The sequence below is a fragment of the Mesocricetus auratus genome, unplaced genomic scaffold (genome assembly GCF_017639785.1).
Source record: "Mesocricetus auratus isolate SY011 unplaced genomic scaffold, BCM_Maur_2.0 Super-Scaffold_100028, whole genome shotgun sequence".
In the NCBI taxonomy this organism is placed as follows: Eukaryota; Metazoa; Chordata; class Mammalia; order Rodentia; family Cricetidae; genus Mesocricetus; species Mesocricetus auratus.
In genome coordinates this window covers 16,492,096-16,511,900 of record NW_024429209.1, presented here as the reverse complement: position 1 = coordinate 16,511,900, position 19,805 = coordinate 16,492,096, and the positions used below count along the sequence as shown (strand labels likewise).

General features: G+C 49.5%; 1 protein-coding gene across 5 annotated transcripts in view; it reads left to right on the top strand.

Annotated features, from left to right (window-relative positions):
- Positions 1–14,171, top strand: part of Znf217 (zinc finger protein 217) — a 34,186-nt gene extending 20,015 nt beyond the window's left edge. For all 5 annotated transcript variants that reach the window (XM_040732836.1, XM_040732835.1, XM_040732834.1 and 2 more), the window contains exons 2-6: positions 1,880–3,578; positions 6,318–6,434; positions 7,398–8,900; positions 10,493–10,622; positions 12,077–14,171. In XM_040732836.1, the coding sequence (XP_040588770.1) occupies positions 2,192–3,578; positions 6,318–6,434; positions 7,398–8,900; positions 10,493–10,602 (3,117 nt within the window). In that variant the 5' untranslated portion in view covers positions 1,880–2,191 and the 3' untranslated portion in view covers positions 10,603–10,622; positions 12,077–14,171. The remainder of the gene's footprint in view (positions 1–1,879; positions 3,579–6,317; positions 6,435–7,397; positions 8,901–10,492; positions 10,623–12,076) is intronic.
- The last annotated feature ends 5,634 nt before the right edge of the window (positions 14,172–19,805 follow it).

Here is a 19,805-nt window from a genome sequence, read left to right as displayed (position 1 = left end):
CCAGATTGGTGGCGGGTAGGGTAACTTGTAGAGAGGTGGGGTTCTTCCAAAAGCTTAGGTAGTACAGAGCAGCGGTACCCTCCCCTACTGTGCCCCCCCCAAGCAAGTTTGCTCTTAGCTTTTTTGAGGTAGGGTTTCCTCTATAGCCCAGGTTGGCCTGGAACTCACTTTTTGGTCTAACTATTGCTTCTTTGCCATTCTTAAATAGTTATCTGAGAGCTTCAGAGAGGAGAGGATGTCTAGTAACTAAGTGACTGCTCTCAAATTACAGGAGGGGGCAGCAAGGTGAGACCCCACATTCATTCCTAGAGTAGGAGCCTGGTTCTCCAGTGAGCACACCACCCGGCCCTGGGTGTGAGGTTAATGAATGTGTAGAAATCTAAAATGGGGCCCGCCCGCACTGAGATTGCTGCCAGGGCTTTGGTTGTGTGGATCTGTCCTTAGCCATAGACAGGTTTGGTGCTTGTCAACCTTGCTGTAGTTTTAACCACAGGAAAGTGCCTGGGTTGAGTTGGTTTGGCATGACACCTTGAAGGTCCTAACTTGGGCTAGAACTCAGGTCTCTGTTACGTCACAGTGTGGTAACCACTCCAGGTATTTGTCCTCCATTGTGATCACAATAAAGGCAGAAACGAAGAAGATAGTTGTGCCCTGGAGCTCACAACTGTGTAATGGGAAGAAGGGGAAGAGCCGGCTTCATGAGCATGCAGTGGGATGGGACCCAGGAGGGAGGAGGACAGCCCTGTGGCAGGTGCCTTGCGCTGTGCCCTTTGGGCGGAACTAACCAGCTTATTCGGAGAGGAGGCAGGACTATGCAAAAGCAAGCCCTCTGTGTGCCACGAAGGTCTGACTTTCAAGAGTTAATTCTTCAAGAGTGGGAAACCAGCCTCTGAAGCAGATCCCACAGAGTGCTAAGTCAGGTCCCCACTTCCAGACCAGTGCCCAAGTGGAAGGTGGGGTACAGAGTGGGAAGTGTGCTTTCTGATGGAAGAGTGGGTCATGTGGAGCCAGGTCTTGGAGGCCTGTGAGAATGGGGGTGCTTGCACAGTGAGTGGCTTCTGAAGCCCTTACCCTACCTGGCAGCACCCAGGGCCCCAATTGCACGCAACAGTCTTGGGCCAAGGTGAATGCGATTCTGAGGTGTGTCTGAGTGGGGGCCTGAGGAAAGGCCCCTGTGCTGTTCACTGAGGGTATAGGCCTCTCTGTGACTGCGACACTTAGACTTCTATCTGTAACTTTTTTTTTTGAGTCTGGCTTTAGGGTATTAGTTGAGGAAGCTCATTTTCATAACTTACTAAGAGACAGGGTCTGCCTATGTAGGTCTGGCTGTTCAGGAATTTGCTATATAGGCTAGGCTGGCTTCAGATTCTCAGATCTACCTGCCTCTCCTCCTGGCACTGGAATTAAAGGTGTTTGCCACCATGCTGGCCTTTTGTAACTTTTATAGTCTGTGTGTATCTTGGTGACAGTTGAGACATAGCAGAATTGTAACAATTCTAAAACTTGACCTTGTTATATTTATTTTTGAGACTGTCTTTTTATGTTGATAAGGCTTACTTTGAACTCGCCATGTAGCTCAGTCTGGCTGGCCTGTCATAGCTGTTCCCTGTTTAAACTTGGCTTTTATATTTCTGTGAGCAGAGCTCTGGCTTAACCTCTCCTTCCTGGTTGAAATTCTACTCACTCAGTAAGTGTATCGGCTGGGAAATATGCTAATGATTTAATTAGCAAACATGTTTAGCAGGACGCATTGTGGATTAGTTAAAGGTGAGGCGATTGAGTCTGGTCCCTTTTTGTGGAGAAGACCATGTGACTCATCAGCCATTCCTCTTTTTTGTCTTTTTGAGCCTTCCTCACTGAGCCTTGTTTTTCCTTCTAGACTTTGGAAGTCCCTTGTCTTCACATTGCCGGGATCCGCGTCTTGCTCAAATGAGCCACTCAGCCAATGAAGACAGACGGAACTAGTGCCCTGGTGCTGACTCACATCTGAATCACAGCACTGGGCAGCTGGGATACTGTGTTTGTGCAAAGACCCATCATCTCCATCACTGAGCTTTCCCCAGAGTCTGGAGTACACTCCCCTCTGAACTTTAGTTACAAGCCCAGGTTCCTCAAGGTTTGTGTGACGTCTCACAAGTGGCCTTATTCTAACTCCCAGAGATTCTCCAGTAGACCTGAAGGGGCAGGCAACATGCCAACTCAATCCCTCCTCATGTACATGGATGGGCCGGAAGTCATTGGTAGCTCTCTGGGTACCCAGATGGAGGTGGATGATGCTGTGTCCATCAAAGGGCCAGCCTCAGTCCCCTTCCGAGCTGCTCCGGAGAGGAGCATGACCCCAGCTGAAGGGCACATGCCCCTGGACTGCATGTTCTGCAGCCAGGCCTTCTCTCATGCAGAGGACCTCAGTCAGCACGTGCTCCTGCAGCACCGACCCACCCTCTGCGAGCCGGCCGTCCTGCGGGTGGAGGCTGAGTATCTGAGTCCTCTTGATAAAGGCCAGGTGCCAGCAGAAGCGTCCAAGGAGAAGAACTGCAAAGAGAACGAGGAGCTGAGCTGCGATGTGTGTGGGCAGACGTTCCCAGGGGCTTTTGACGTTGAGAGCCACATGAAGAAACACAAGGACTCCTTCACATACGGGTGCAGCATGTGCGGGAGACGGTTCAAGGAGCCATGGTTCCTGAAGAACCACATGCGGACACACAATGGCAAGTCTGGCACCAGGAGCAAGTTGCAGCAGAGCCTTGAGAGTCCTATGACTATCAATGAAGTAGTCCAGGCACATGTAGCTGGGAGCATCTCCTCTCCCTACAAGATCTGCATGGTTTGCGGCTTCCTCTTCCCAAATAAGCAGAGCCTCATTGAGCACAGTAAGGTTCATGCCAAAGAAACTGCCTCCAGTGCCCCTAGCACAGCCCCTGATGTCCAGCAGGAGGGACCCACGCCCCCAAGGGAAGAGCTGCTGCAGTTTTTGAACTTGAGACCCAGATCCCACCCGGAGACTCCAGTGAAGCCCACCACCTGTATACCTCAGCTTGACCCATTCACCACCTACCAGGCATGGCAGCTGGCCACCAAAGGGAAAGTGGCCATTGCCCAAGAAGAGGTGAAGGAGTCAGGCCAGGAAGGGAGCACGGACAATGACGATTCGTGTTCAGAGAAAGAGGAACTTGGAGAAATTTGGATTGGGAGCAAGTCGGAAGGTTCTGGAAAGTCCAAAACAAATAGAAGCAGTTGTCCAGGTCTCTCCCAAGACAAAGAGAAGCCTAGACATGCCAACAGTGAAGTGCCTTCTGGGGATGGTGATCCCAAGGTGCCCAGCAGCAAGGAGAAGCCCACACACTGCTCTGAGTGCAGTAAAGCCTTCAGGACCTACCACCAGCTTGTTCTGCACTCCAGGGTGCACAGGAAGGACAGGAGGGCCGATGCCCCATCTCCTACCATGTCTGTGGACGGACGACAGCCTGGGACTTGCTCCCCAGACCTTGCTGCCCCTCTGGAAGAAGGTGGGGCCGTGGACCGAGAAGGGGGCTCTGAAGACGGGTCTGAGGATGGCGTCACTGAAGGGCTCCATTTGGGTAAGTCCTCTACTGCTTCCCAGGCGGGGCTGGCAGGGAGCATGTGGTGTCATTCCATGGAGTCAGCATCTCAGCCCTTCTTTTGTTTCTGTATTAATGGGGTGGAGTTAAAAAGCCTGTGCCAATCCTATCTTGTTCTGAAAGGGCTCTGTACATTTGGCTCCCAAAGGACTCAGGTTTTTATAGCTAGTGCACCAGGAGTGCTGCTGGCCTTCTGAGGCCCTGGAATGAGCCTGACGGTGACCTGGTGCAGGGTACTCGCGCTCTGGAACTGAGACCCAGGACTTTGTGTCAGTTGTCAGGCAGTTCTGTTCTTACATTGTAAGACCAGGCCTGTCAAGGCCGTGTGTTTCCGTCTGTTCACATGGGTTTCCAGTGGTCCCAGAAGAAGCGGGGTGGGCTTCCTAGCCAGTCGGCTGGTCCTGCTGTGTGGGAACCCCCGGCTGCACTCTGATGACCTTGGTGTTCATGAGGTCAGTGTTGATGAGTGAGCTTCTGTAGGTGAAATCCAGGCTTGCGGGTCCACTTCAGGCCTGCTTCATGAATTTAGTCTTCTAATAGTGTTTATAGAAAACAAGCTGTTGCCTAGGTTCTCATGATTGGGTGTGAGCCTGGATGGAGTGAAGGAGTCCACCCACACCTGAACCATTCTCTGAATGTGGGGCTCTGCTACTCAAAGTAGTTAAACTCCTGATGTGTGGGACATAATCACAGGTTAATGATGATACTTGAAGATGTGTTTGGAAGTCTGTGTGAGACCAGGGTGAGTATTGACAGTTATGTCAGACTTGTCAGCCACTGCATTGGAACCAGTAGCCTTTTTTTTTTTTTTTTTTTTTTTTTTTCTGGTCAGCAATTGACCCGAGGACCTTTGCTTTCCTGACAGATGTCCCGCCAGTTGAGTTTCCAGGGTCAGTGGAAACCTAGAGGTTAGCATAGTCCCACTCCTCAGTCTGTAGAAACCTACAGGACACATGGTGTCTGTGACATAGGAGCAACCTCATGGGTGGCCTCTGTGCCTTTGCAGTCCTGCAGTGTCAGCACTGGAAATGCCCTTGAGCTCTCAGAGAAAGGAATCTTCCAGCCATTGGAGTTGGTAGGAAACTTGCTGGGGTCCTGAGGAAGGCTCCCTGGCCTGACTTGCCACAAGTGGGAGTGCCAGGATCTGGCTGTGGTTCCTAGTGACCATTACACATTGCCCACCCTTTGCCGTTTCCCTGTTTGCAAAATCAGTTTATCCAACTCTGGTACTCCTCCCTAGGACGAGTTCAACATTAGTTGTACAAGTTTGCAACTCTGTACAACAGCATAGTTCAGTCAAGATCCAGGTTAGAAGGCAGGTCCAGATGTTGAGAGGCCACAGTCTGTGTTGTGTGTAAGAGATGTTTCCCAGCCTTTTGCATGTGATTTAATAAAGTCTATACACCCTGACACAGCTGGAGGCAGGGTAAGCTGTGAGCCTAGCTGTAAATGCGGTGAGACTGACTGTAAGGACATCCTTCATCCACTGTGCCGCCAGCCAGTCTGCTTTAGGCTTACTTTCAAGAAGTTCAAAGAGTTTGATGAATTTTCAAAACCTCTGGTAGCATTTTAGGAATTGTCTTTTGGATCCCCTTTCTAGTAGGATTCCATATAAATGAAGATGGCACAGGCCCACGCATCACACCTGCTCTCACCCGGGTGTGCATGGGTCACCTGCTTTTGCATTTGGTAAGAAGGCAGTGTGTGGCAGAGCAGGGAGAAGGGGCCTGCGATTGGGGTCAGTTTCACAAGGCAGAATGACTAGTTTAACTGTCCTCCTTGAGCCCAGGTGGGACCTGTGCCTTGTGATGGACCACACCAGCATCATGGCTCTGATGGCTAGATTGCAAGCGGTGGCTGAGCTGGGTCATTTAAACCTACTTGCTGGAAGGGATGGAATTCACTGGGGTGGGGGGGTCTTATCACTTAAGTTGGAGGGCTGGTGAGACTGAAGCCCTAGCCCGCTTTAGGTGGCCCCTGTCTCCGGTGGTCCTGCGCATCAGGCACTTCAGCCTTGCTTTTCCAGCATATTCTGATTACTGGGTTTATTTTGCCAATGAGATTGCCTGGAAACTGAACTCCACCTTCCCAAACTTGGCTAAATTTTGATCAACTTTCCTAGGTACTTGCCCAAAAAGCCAAGCCAGGGTTACTGTTGAAGTTATTTTGGGCTTACTGCCCCCTAGTGGTAACTTCCTTAATCTCAAGCTGTTTTCTGCCAGTGATCTTATTCCCTCCAAATAAAATTGCTGGTTCTGAGTAAGGTGGTTTCTCTGGCTAGTGGGCACATCCACCCAAGTATGAGCCGGGTTCATTATATGTCAGGTTCTGTCTTTCAAATATCACTGCGGTGACTTAAGGTGCAGATCCTGAGTATGCCAGGGCACTAAGGCTGTTCTCTGAACACAGAAGAACAGAGTATAGTGCTGAGCACACATCTTAAATCCCTGCCATAGGGAGGCCGACAGGTGGGTTTCTGAGTCCAGAGCTAGTCAGGGCTACACACTGAGACCTTGTCTCCAAAACAACAAAACAAAACTACACAGTGTGAGGCATGAAACACTGCCTTATGGCATTCGGTATGTTACCTTTAGCCTTTGAAACTTCTGCCCAGAACTAAAATAAATTATTTCTCCAAATGTTTTGTGTCAAGAATACTGGAGTCCTGAATCATGTGCTTCGTCTGACTTACACAGATGTTTTTGTTTCTGCTTTAAGATAAAAATGATGATGGAGGAAAAGCAAAGCCCCTCACGTCGTCGAGAGAGTGTAGTTACTGTGGCAAGTTTTTCCGTTCAAACTATTACCTCAATATTCATCTCAGAACGCATACAGGTAAAGATCTTGGTTCTTTTTCTTCCTTTCTTTTTTTTAAGGTTCATTTATTAATTTATTATATATACAGTATTCTATCTGCATATATGTCCACAGGCCAGAAGAGGGCACCAGGTCTCATTACAGATGGTTGAGTCACCATGTGGTTGCTGGGAATGGAACTCAGGACCTCTAGAAGAGCAGTCCGTGCTCTTAACCTCTGTGCCATCTCTCCAGCCCCAAGAGCTTGATTCTTTTTTTTTTTTAATGGTTTTTCTAGGCAGGGTTTCTCTGTATTGTTCTAGAGCTTGTCCTGGAACTCACTCAGTAGACCAGGCTGGTCTCGAACTCACAGAGATCCGCCTGCCTCTGCCTCCCCAGTGCTGGGATTAAAGGCATGCGCCACCACCGCCCGGCTGAGAGCTTGATTGTTAAAAGCATGTGTTAGCTGAAACCGTTATGTGGTGCTCTGTGGTTCAGATGCCTTAAGTCTGCTGTGTCCTCTAACATCACAGCGGCCTGAACTCGGCCCTGTTGGAGGCTGGTTTACACTGCCATATTCTGGCTCTCATCTTAAGGCAAACCTGTAATATTTTTAATGTCACATTCTTTGAGAACCACTTTATGACTTTGGAATGAAGGGAGGGTTTGGATGTAGGCAGTAGTGTGGGTTAGGAAGTTGCGAGCCTGCCTCGTGGCTTGGGAGCACTGATAAACAATCCCCAAGCTCCCATATCCTTAGCTGGGAAATGTGCAGACTCTGCCACAGGGCAGCAGTGAAGACCAGGCCAGCTGAAGCGTGCAGCGAGCTTCTGGGAGAGACAGGGCTAAGTTAGTGCAGCACACTGGGGTGGTGAGCTATCCTAGATATGCAGATTGGTAGGTAGGGAACAACCCATGGTTTGTGTCACAGCTTGGCTAGCTTGCAGAGTTTCTTGGTGTCTTTCCTAAACGTCACGGTAACACTGGCATATCTCGTTCTAGGTGAAAAACCATACAAATGTGAATTCTGTGAGTATGCCGCAGCCCAGAAGACGTCTCTGAGGTACCACCTGGAGAGACATCACAAGGACAAGCAGCTGGTGGATGCTGCCACGGAGGCCAAAAGCGAAGGCCGGAGCCAGGAGCCCCAGGAAGTACTGCTAACTGCCGACAGCGCGCAGACCAAAAATTTAAAGCGCTTTCTTGATGGTGCCAAAGATGGTAAGGGCAGCCCACCTGCCAAGCAGCTGAAGGAGACGCCTTCTGTCTTCCAGAGTGTTCTGAGCAGCACTGTCCTCTCACCAGCACACAAGGATACTCAGGATTTCCATAAACATGCAGCCAGTGATGGCGAGAAAGTGCGAAAGAGCCCTGCCCCTGCCTATCTGGACACGACAAAGAAGAGAGCAGCAGGTGACCCTCAGGCCAGCAGCCCTGCTTGCAAGCTAGAGGGGGTCGGACCCCTGGCACGGGAAGCCGGCCATAGGGAGAAGATGGAGTGGGAAGCTGACTGCCAGGACAGTCCTTTGAATCTATCCCTTGGGCCACTCCACGCCTCTCCTGCCATCACCCTGAATAAGTGTCTCATTCCCAGCATCTCCTGCCCCTTCTGTACCTTTAAGACCTACTATCCAGAAGTTCTGTTGATGCACCAGAGACTGGAGCATAGGTACAACCCTGACACCCACAAGAACTGCAGCAGCAAGTCTGTGATGAGGAACCGGAGGACAGGCTGTCCTCCTGCCTTGCTGGGCAAAGATGTGCCTCCCTTGTCCAGCCTGCACAAGTCGAAGGTCAAGCCTGCCTTCTCATCACAGGCCAAGTCCCTGCACCCGGAGAAGGTCCGACAGGGCTCCTCGGGGCCGAACAAAGCTCCCCAGACATCAGGGCCAGACAACAGCACTTTAGCCCCAAGTAACCTGAAGTCACACAGGTCACAGCCTAGTGCTGGAAGTCCTGGGGCCGCCAGGCAGCAGCAGTCAGAGCTGTTTCCCAAAGGTGGCGGCGTCTCTGCTGCTACAGAGAAGGTGAAGAGACCCGAGCTGAAGCCCAAGGCCCTGCCAGCTGCCCCATCTCAGTCTCCCCTCGGCAGTAGTAATGGCAACGGCTCCATCGAGTACTCTGTGAAGGTGGATGGCCCATGGGTGTCACAAGGAAGAGACTACTACTGCCATCGGAATGCTGGCAGTGCCGTAGCAGAGGTCAGTGAGCCACATCCAAAAAGACTCAAATCCAGTGTGGTGGCCCTGGACACAGAACATCCTGGGCCCAACGGCAGAAGGGGCTTTGAGCTCCCCAAGTACCATGTGGCCAGGAGTATCACCTCGCTATTACCATCAGAGTATGTGCGTCCATCGCCTGTGCTGCTCCCCAAAGCCCGTTTCCTGAGCCCTGGGGAGGTGGAGTCGCCCAGTGTGTTGACTGTGCAGAAGCCCTGTAGCACCTCTGGACCTCTGTATACCTGTGGACCTGTGGGACACGCAGGAGCCAGCCCAGCCCTTGAAGGTATGACCACAGGCACACATCCCATAGGAACCCTGGGGTCTCGGGTGCAAGCAAACATTCTCCCATATGTGGTATGCTGCAATGTGTTATAGGCCTCTAGAGCTTAACTTTGCTTGTTGATTGCCTTGAGTTCTCTTAAGAAAATATGTAGAATAAAACAGAAATAATAGCAAGCTAAAAAGTGTTCCTTTTCTGGTGTTGAAGTCCAGGTACCAGCTGGGCATGGTGGTGTGTGTCTGTCATCCCATCAATGGGTGGCTGAGGCATTTGAGATTAGCCTGGGTTATATAGACTGTTCCCAAGAAAAACCAAAACATGAGTGCCCCTGAGAGCCTGCTTAGGCCCTTTGTTACAACCCTCTTCTGTCCACGGGTTGTAGCAGCACTTGAGTCCTGTGGTGTGATTTGGGATTCTTCTCTGTTCTGTGTTAAAGAGAGTGTGTGACACTGGTACCCTGCTTGTCTGTTGTTGGGCCTGTTCCTGATGTGTTTGTCTTGTATGTAGTGGTATCGTAGGGAAATGTTTTCTGGTGTTTCATGGAGCTTCCGGGGCTTTCCAGTGCTTGGAAGAAGGTAGACCACGGGTCTGTCTGTTTCAGGCCTGTGTAAATCGTAGTATTGTGGGTTTGGGCTACTCCATAGCTATCACAGTCAAACCTTTATTTAGGGTTGGAGTGGGTTCAGGAGGCAGAGTGCTGGAAGAGATAGGGCTTTTGTTTTTGTTTTGCAAAACTGTAAACGACTTGTATAGTAAAACCCTGAGAACGACTCTTGGTGTCCTGTGTTCCGGGCACTTCCTCCTGGAGCAAAAGCAAGTGCTTCCATTGGCTTCAGTGGACTGTATTAAAGTTGTGATGAAGTAGTGTGTGCTTCTTGTGGGTGTGGGCTATCGGACCCAGGGCCTGTTGCGCGATTTTGGCAAACACTCCACCAACTGAGCTTCAGTATCCCTCCCCTGAAGTGGATCTAGTGTCCAGTATTCCATGGTCTTTGTACATGTTTTTAACCCTTTCCTGTTTGTTCTGCAGAGGTCTGGTTTATAATATCTGTAGGCTTAAGTGTGTTATTTGTTTATTGTGTGTGTAATGTGTGTGTATAGACACTGGGGTTGGGTCTCTTCCTCCACGCTCAGGTCTCCAGTCTTATGTAGCAAGTGCCCTAACTGACTGAGCCATCTTACTGTGCTCAGTTTAAGTGAGTGTGCATGTCTGCTTGCCTGTTACTTATTTATCCAGGCTGTCTTGTAACTCACTCTGTAGACCAGGCTGGCCTCAGTCTTCTGGACATCTCTCTTGCTCTGCCTCTTAGTGCTGGGATTAAGGGCAAGTGTCCCAGACCTGGCATGCTTCTTTTTAAGAGAAGGTCTGATTGTCTAACCCTGGTTGGCCTTGGACTCGCTTTGTAACCTAGGTTGGCTCAACAGGTATCTGCCTGTCTCCACCTCAGCCTCTAGGATTAAAAGTGTGCAGCACTGTTGTCCTTTGTTAGTCTCTGGTGAGTGTTGTAAAACTACAGCTGTGGACGCCTGCTCCCCCTAGACTGAGTGTAGCGTTGCTGTGCTGGACTCTGACCTCTTCCTTTCTCTTCGATTAGGAAAGAGGCCGGTGTCCTATCAGCACCTATCCAACAGCATGCTGCAGAAGAGAAGCTATGAGAACTGTGTGGGAAATACACATTATCGACCAAATGACAAAAAAACTTGATTTCTGAGTTTGGGGAAAAGGTGAGCGTTATTTTTAAATTTATTGATATTTTTAAAATTGTTGATTGATTTGTGTGCTGTGGGAGTATGTGCAAAGTATCTTTAGGGAGTCCCCTTTTTCCTTCCTCGGGGTGTGGCAGCAGGTGTCTGCACCAGATGAACCATCTAACTGGCCTGTCTTTACAGTTATGGCACTCAGGGACTGTGGCAGGCAGTAATGAAATAGTCACAGTAGCCCCTGGAGTGTAGTGAGTCCTTACCGTGCAGTGAGGATTACTCCAGTGCAGTAATTCTCACTGCAGCCAGGCCGTTAGGTCAACCTCCCCAGCAGCTGCCCTCTTACTACAACAGCAAAACCGTGTGTAACCCAGTGACCAAGGGTCACCATAGGTCTGCTGAAAATAGACCGGGGTTCTGCCCTGAGGCTGAGAGCCACATATTCCAAGCCAGCTTGAGACAGGCTTGACTTGAGTAGCTTCCCAGAGTCACTCCTCTGCCTGGCCTTGTCTTGGCTTTACACAGAACTAAAGCTGTGTGTGCCTTCTTGGTTGAGAGCTGATTCAGAGCATTCAGAAGTCCTTCTCTGTTCCAGGAAGGGAACTGAGGACAGGGGCAAGCAGAACTGTGGTTTGGCTTTGGGCTTAACAAGTCAGCTGTGTATGAGTGCCAGCTTCCTGAACGCAGGGTGGCATTGTCAGCACTGCATGGCTGTCCGTTTAGATGTCACAGCCTGGGCAGCGGCCATGCCAGGATGCCTCTTAGGCTTGGGACTCTGAGCACTGCAGTTAAATGGCTGGATGGGGCTCCTGGACGGAGGCCATGGTCTCTGGGGTGAGTCCCATGAAAGCGTCCTGTGTGTGTGTGATGGGACCCGCACTCAGGCAGGAGAGGATGATCCAGCTTCAGGGAATGGGGCCTTTGCTCAGCACCAGTTTGGTTTTCCTTTTTCAGGTAGGGAACAGGGTCTTGCTGTAAAGCCTAGGCTGACTTTGAACTTGGTGATCTGCTTTCTTCATGTTCAGTCCTGGTATTACAGAAGTGAGCATCACACCTGGTGACCCTTCTGAGTTTGTGGCAGTTGCGGTTGCCAGATGTAATGTAATGAGTTCTCATTCTCCTGAGTAGTCCATCAACACTAATTTAGTCTCTAGCTGTGTAGGTGGTGAAATTGGTGCAGAAGTGTAATCCTCTGCACTTCTAGGTTCCCCTAGTTGACTGTATGCTTTAAAATTGTGTGTGTGTGTGTGCATGCGTACGCGCTTGCCTGCCTGCCTGCCAGCCAGCCATGTGAGTGCAGGACTTGATGTCCAAAAGAGGGTATCTGAGCCTTTGGAGCTGGAACTGTAGGCAGTTGTGAGCTGCCCAGTGTGGTGCTGGGAACTGTAGAACCATTTCTCCTGCCTACTCCTTACGAGCCTTCCTTCATCAGTGTGCTTTTTTTTTTTCCTAATCACTTTGAACCCTTTCCCCCTTAGGTCTCGCCAGATGCAAGTACACACTTCCCACGGAATCACACTTTGGTTCATCTTGTGCGAGCGCGTGGTGATAGCTACTGAAGAAGCTGTGACTGTATTGTACATAGACTCCAAGAGCAGAGAAGGAACACTACATCCTCTAAAGTTCTGTTAACTTTTGTACCAAATAGCAATAAAAACTAGTGGGAGCAGTTGGGCTGTACACAAATGGGGACTGCAATCTACTTTGTCCCTAAATATTTTTTTAAAGAGTTGACCAAATACATTTTTGCATACTTGAGCGCTGCTGAAAAGAAGTCACTGGGGTGGGATGGGGAGGGGAGGGGACCGACGTTATGCTCGCACCTCAGGTCATTGTAAATACCTATGTTGTAAACTTGCCTAAGTACATACTGTGTGTATTTCTTTCCCTCGTGGAGCTCAATGTTTTGAGCAGTTTCTGCTCCTTTATGCTCTTTCATTTAAAACATGTTTTAAAGCAAATTCTCTTTGCTCTGTGTTATGTTGAGTCCTCTACAATCTATTGTTTGTCTTAACAAAATTGTTGATGGAAGTGTTGACACTCTGAAGGTGTGCTGTGCATCTTGAGGTCAGCAGCACTGAACCTGGCACCTTTTAGTCAGCTGTTGTCAGCGAGTCGCCGAGGAGGGTAGATAGATAGATGTCTTCCTGTGTCTGCAGGTTGTCCTGGAGCCCCAGCATCCTGCCTCGGGGTGGCCTGTGGTGCTTCTAGCTAGTGAGCCTACAGAGAAGCCACCGTCCTAGAGGGGCAGATGTTGAGTGGACCAGCCAGGCTTCATGGGAGCTATCTCAGTTGTTGATGTCTGTTGTAAGATCAGTTTCTTGGAGAGTTGTCTGAGTTAAGTCTAGATAAATACGCCAAATTTCCTTGTGTGAATCGCATGCTGGGAAGCAATTTTAAAGGGAGTGAAAGGTTTGAGGAAGTTTTTTAGTTTGTGTCTGGAGTCTTGGTATGAGGTGGAGACACCTTGAGTCTGGTGAGGAGCTGCTGGCTGAGCCTCCTGGGAGGGAGAGAAAGCTGCTGTACCCTTGTCTCCCGGTGCCTGTCACAGCCAGGGTGATTTCCTCAGCGCACAGGCAGCTTGGGATTGAGGGTGACAGCCACCAGCTGGCTCACTCAGCATTTTAAACTTGAGTTCCTTTGATGCCTTGAGTTTATTCAACAGTTCATGGGTTTAGCGAACCCAAAATCTTTTATTAAGAAACTGTTTCAAAAGTTTGCACTGCTCGTTTTTCTTGCCCTACCCCTCTTGGTAGGACAAAAGGGTGAAGAGCTCAAAGAACCCGACTGCTCCCTACTTTGATTGTGTGACATGGGGTCCTCGGGAGACCTGTGTGAGGTCCCTAGGGAGACTGTACCTCCTGTGTTGAAGGGAGAGCTGGGTTGAGATGTGTCTGCTTTTGCAGACAGTGCGTTTGTATCAGGAACCGTGTACACTAGGGCCTGTTCCCGTCCACAAGCGGAGCCATGTGTACATAATCTAGACTGTTTTCTTAGGTTCTGCACTTTTATAGCCTATTTTTGAAGATTAACACATTTGCAAGATGATTGACTCAATCTTTGCCTAAATCCAGCGAGTATACAGGAAGCTCGCAGAGATGATAAATGTAAATTTTGAGGGGGAGGTTATATACAATAGGGGGCAAAATGACACCTGTATTAAAAAAAATCACCAAATCTATTAGAAAACAAGTCAATGGTGTAATGCTGAAATTTTGGGGGCTTTCGGATTTCTCTAGTTACATTTTCTGAATGCATAAAAATTCCAGTTTTTTTTTTTTTTTTTTTTTTTTGCTTTTAAACAGCCCTTTGTACTTCACAGTGTGTTCTTGTCATCAGTATTAACTCTTGGGATACTACTGGCTTTGTGTGTCTTCCCTTTGAGGCAACAGTACATGTGATAGAGGTACAATTTGTTGGATTTTTGTTAATGTATTTATTTCATTCCAGTTTGATTTATTTTAATTGTTGATACTTAAGTTGTCAGACTGTAGACATGCTTTATTTATGATATATTTCAGCTTAAAGTTATGTTATTATATGTGGATGTAAATATAGATTTGGTGTTTTACAGTTCTGGTGTTCTGGTTTTTATTGTGTTTTTTTCTCTCTCCGTGTGTGTGTGTGTGTGTGTGTGTGTGTGTGTGTGTGTGTGTGTGTGTGTGTGTGTGTGTGTGTGCGTGCGCGCATGCATGTGCATGCAGCGCGTGTACTAGGGGCTAGTTTTCTCCTTCCTGTGGGTTCTGGAAGGAGGAAATGACCACCTTGCTGACCTTAGGCCCTGGTTCCTGCTTTAAATATAACTTTTGTTTTTGGTGGCAGTTTCTTTGTGTAACAGCCCTGGCTGTCCTGGCGCTCACTCTGTAGACCAGGCTGACCTTGAACTCGAAGAGATCCTCCTGCCTCTGCCTCCTGAATGCTGGGATTAAAGGCGTGAGCCACCACCTCTGGGCTTGATTGTTTCATGTATGTACACATGGATGTTGGAAGAGGGTGTTGCGTCCCCTGGAACTGGAGTTAGGACGGTTGTGAGCCACCATGCAGGTGCTGAGCACAGAACCCCGTCCTCTGCAGGAGCAGCCAGTGCTCTTAACCCCTGGGTTAGCTCCTGCTTTTTCCTTTGCTTTTTTAAGCCTTTATTTTTGTGTCAGGGCACATGCAACATGGGGTGCAGGTGGAGGTTGGTGCTTTATTTCTACCACGTGGAAGGACACCCAGGTCAGCTCGTCCTCGGGGTGAAGGTCTGGGTCCCCTGGTGCTTTCCAGCCTGCTTCCTGGATTTATTCTGAGACATGCTCTGATCACACAGCCCAGGGCCCATCAGACTTAGCATGTGACCTGGGTTGTCATCGAACTTGCTCTCTTGCCACCGATCCCCAAGTCCTGAGATTGCTTGTCCAGAGATCGCCTGCCTCTGCCTCCCAAGGGCCAGGATTGAAGGCGCGCTCCACCACCGCCCGGCTTGAAACCCTTTTTTTCCCAGCCCCTGCCCTGTGCACTGACACTGGCTACTGAGGCGAGGGCCCTTGTCCTGAGTGAGATTTGGTTCTGTCAGTTTGGGCTTTATTGCTCTTGTCTCTGACCCATGTTGGTGAACCAACAAGTTAAACCTCAGGGTGGATTTGGGTTTAGTTTTTCTGGAATAAGGTGAATTCCTCTTGCCATTTCTAGTCCGCGGGCTGAATGGTGGGTTAGGGCGAGTCAAAATGATACCATTATAAACTTGCCCCTCCTTTCTGCTTAAGCTTTCAGTGGTCAAAATCAAAGCTGGGAATGTGCAAAACATGTTTATAAAAGTTCCATGGGCAAAAGGCAGAGAATCAGAGCATTTCAGGCATTTTCAGTCACTGTGTCCTCCCCTCTGATTATGAACCCACCTGATCCTGGAGCAGGTGCAGAGGGAGACCCAGGAGCCAGGGCGGCCCTGCTCGGTAGCAGCAGGTTCCTACAGCAGGGAAGCTGTGGTAGCACCAACTCACAGGGAAGACCAGAGAGCCGTGGAGTCAAGCTTGCTAGCAAAGTAACGCCCCCAACCCCCCCATCATCCTTCCCTCCTTTGCCCAGGCCCAAAACAGCATCAGAGGGCCTGATTTACCAGACTGTGTCCCTCACTGACTACTTATGGGCCGTCAACCAGAGTTGGGCTGCCAGGGATTAGATCTCCATGACAACAAAAGGAAGGCAGTGTCTGAGCCACGTCGCACGGTGTTCAGTGACAAGCTAGTGAGGCTGTGTAAGGGACCCTGTAATGCCACCGGACTCGGCTCCTCAGACCAGGGTCTAAAGGTTGGGCAGTTGTCTCTTCCAGCCTTTCTGTGTTCCAGTATGACTTTTGAGATGTATGAAGTCAGGCAAGTTAGTTTTATTTCTCTGGGTTTTAACTTCATATGTTAAATAAGGATAACTACATAATAGCTACCTTACGGAATTGTTGTGAGGGACTCCATGTGGGTAGATACTTAGTACCCGGTGCATAATAAATATATGTAAATTACTTTTAAAAAGAAAGCTCCTTGGGACTGGTGGGATGGGGCAGTGGGTAAAGGAAATTCCTGGAACCCATATGGTGGAAGGAGAGAACCAAAGCTTGCAAGTTGTCCTCTGACTTCAACACACACACACACACACACACACACCACACACACACACACAGAGACACACACACCACACACACACACAGAGACACACACACACCACACACACACACACAGAGACACACACACACACACACACACCACACACACACACACACACCACACACACCACACACACACACGCGCACGCACGCACACACACACCACACACACACACACACACACCACACACACACACACAGAGACACACACACACACACACACACACACACTCTTAAGAAAAAGCTTTGTTTGGACCAATGAGATGGTTCAGTGGGAAAAGCTTTGGCCCTCCAAACCTGATTACCTGAGTTTGGTCCCTGAAACCCACATACATGTACACACAATCACATAAAAGAAATACAACTAGTAAATAAAGATGTTCCTTCATCACTTGTTGAAAGGAGACCATGTGAGTGGGGCTTGGGAACTCAGGCTTATCGCTCCAGCACTGGGGAGTGTGAAGCAGGATTGTGAATTCCAGATCAGTTAACCGGACCCCCTAACTTGCCTTGTGACTCTGAAATAAAGTTTGAACAAAGACTAAATTCCTCTCTGCTGCTTCCTGACTTGGCAACCCCTTGGCCTTCAGCAGGGAAAGTGACCCAGGGAATGTTACTTACTATATGACATCATTTAAGCAACTGACCATGCTGAAGCCCACAGTCTCCTGTCTGGTCAGTGGCAGTGTCTCGGTGGCCCAGAGTTTGTTGAGAGTGCTGTGGCGTCACCCCTTTGCTGTGACCAGACCTGATTTCATCTTGGATTCTTTGTATTATTCTAAAGTTAAAAACTAAAGAATTTCCACGTATGTGTGTAGACACCCACAGGGCCTAGAGTTGGAGGTTGTCCGCTACTCCATGTGGGTGCAAATACTCAGGACCGCTGAGCCATTCAGCCCACCCTTCCCTTTTTTAAAAGATTCATTTTATTTGCAATTATGCATCGTGTATGTAAACATACTACCTATGGGGGGCCAGAGGCATTAGATTTGTGGATTAGATTTCTGATCTGCCAGAGGTGGCTGCTGCCTACGGAACCTCAGGTCTTCTGGAAAAGCAGTGAGCGCTTTTAATCACCGAGCTGTTTCTCCAGCCCTCAAATTCTTAATTGTGTGTACGAGACTGCAGGTGCTACAGGCCAGAGCATCTTCAGTGAGAACAAGCACTGTAAAGGATCCAGTTTTCTCCATGAGAAATGGAGGTCAGGACTCACTGGAGCCAGGGAGGGCTGGTGCTCCTGGGGCCTGGGCTCTTGCATCATTTTGATGTTGGGAACATGAAAATACAGGCCTGCCTGCCTGCCTGCCTTCCTTTTCTTTCCTCCCTCCCTTCCCCCTCTCCCCTCCCTCCCTCCCTCCCTCCCTCCCTCCCTCCCTCCCTCCCTCCCTCCCTCCCTCCCTCCCTCCCTCCCTCCATTCTTGCCTGCCTCCCTCTCTCGCCCTCTCCCTTCCCCCTCTGTTTTCTTACTTTTCTAAAAGGGTGTGGAGCGCACATCTTAGTGAGTTATACAGCTCTTGTGCATTCACAGTGTAGAGTGCGAACACCCCAGGTTCTGGGTGACGTTAGCATCATGATTTTACTACCTAGGCTTCCTGTACACAGACTTGGTGGGTGTCTTATGGAGGGAGGCCTTTCTGTTCTTTTTGAAGCCGTTTGTCTAAAGCAATGATCAGCCCTTGCTGCCCCAGTGTAGTAAAGTGGTTAGAAATGCAGATTGTCAGGTTTCACCAGACCTGTTGGGTCAGGCACCCTGTGGGTGGGGTGGCATCCAGAGCCTTTGCTGGCAGGGACTGCAGGGACCCCTCCTGTGTGTGACACTGAGCCTCGGAGGGTGATAGGAATCTTTCCTGCCAAGATGCCCACCTCCTTTAGCTGGAAACTGGGTGTAAGTGTGTCTTGCTTGCACGACCTGAGTGCTGGGATTACAGGTGGGGATTTGGTTGATTTGGGAGGTGCTTTCTTGAAAATACTCACTGAATAGGTGGTCCCCTTCAAGATCCAAAGACAGAGAGACAGGGCCATTTCCCTCGAAGCTGTGAAGTGTCACCACCAGGCGGCGCCAGTGGGAACAACAAAGACCACTCACTAGTTTCCAGCGGTACTGTTCAGCTTTCATATCTGGTGCAAGTTCTAAAGACAAACACGTTTTGAGTCAACTGGAGGAGTAGTTTATGTTTACGATTCACTCCTTAGTGTTTTCCCCAGAGACACCAGAAGCCCAATTTAACTTTGAAAAAGAACGAGTCAGGCTGAGAATTGTCAGAGTGCTCACCTGGGAAGTGTGAACCCTGGGGTGTATCCCCTGGGCTGCACAAACCAGGACAGTGGTGCACTCCTATAATCTCAGTGTTTGGTGCACTCCTATAATCTCAGTGTTTGCCTGGTCCGGCACGGCTCCAGGGACGGCTCTGACACGGGCAGTAAGGGAGTGACGAAGAGAGACACAAAGTGGACACACAGAGGTTGGTTTGGGTGGTTGGGGCTGGTCTAGAGCGATCCCAATACCACGGGGGTGGGGCGGTGGGGGGGCGGGGGAGTGCAGAGTTTATTACATGAGAGTTGAATAGAGAGGCGGGGTTAATGCCTCCAGCTAAAGAAAGGTGGGGGATGCTGCCATGCCGCTGGTTCGAGGACGCAGGTTTAGCATGTCTTGGTAGGACACTACGGTGGACGCTCTCAGAACACATCAGCATTTCCCTTGGACCCCAGGAAGCTTTGTCTAAGAACTCACCACGTAGCTGAGGATAGTCTTGAGGTCTTCACACTTCTGCCTTCTCCTTGGATCACAGGTTATGCCTCTGTTGAGATCTTACTCTGATCAAATTTGAAACATGCAAATCCTTCAACTGTGATGCAGGGGTGTGTGAGTTTCCTTATGTGTCTGAAATTTCCGGGAACATGGATCTCATAACCTGAGGAACTGACCGAAAATCTTTCAGCCCAAGTGGACAGAAGCTTTTATTATCTTTGCTGCATGGTGGTGCTGGCATCAGGCACGTGGCAGCGTGGAGGCTCCATTGTGGAGCTCAGACTTCAGTGGCTGGAGATCTGGGTTTTCTTGAAGATACACAGTTGCTCTGGGAGCTGGCCCTGTCCTGCGAGTGATTTTCACAGCCCTTGCCACCCTGATGAAATTGTTCTTGATAAAAACACCCAGTGAAGCCGGGCGTTGGTGTCGCACGCCTTTAATCCCAGCACTCGGGAGGCAGAGGCAGGCGGATCTCTGTGAGTTCAAGGCCAGCCTGGTCTACAAGAGCTAGTTCCAGAACAGCCTCCAAAAGCCTTGGAGAAACCCTGCCTCAAAACAAACAAACAAACAAACAAACAAACAAAAAAACACCCAGTCAAATCTGCAAATGGTTAAATCACCAAACAGTATTGATAATGAAAACAAGGGTCTGGTCTTACCTTTTCGCCACTTCCTTTCCTGCTGATGGGGTGACTGTGTGCGCGTGTGCACGTGTTAGTGTGTGATGGTGACTTGTGGCAAGCGCCCACTCATGTCATACGTCTTGCTGCTAGCTCTTGCCTCTTAAATTCTCTCCATTCCAAAGGCCTGTGGTCCCAGCATT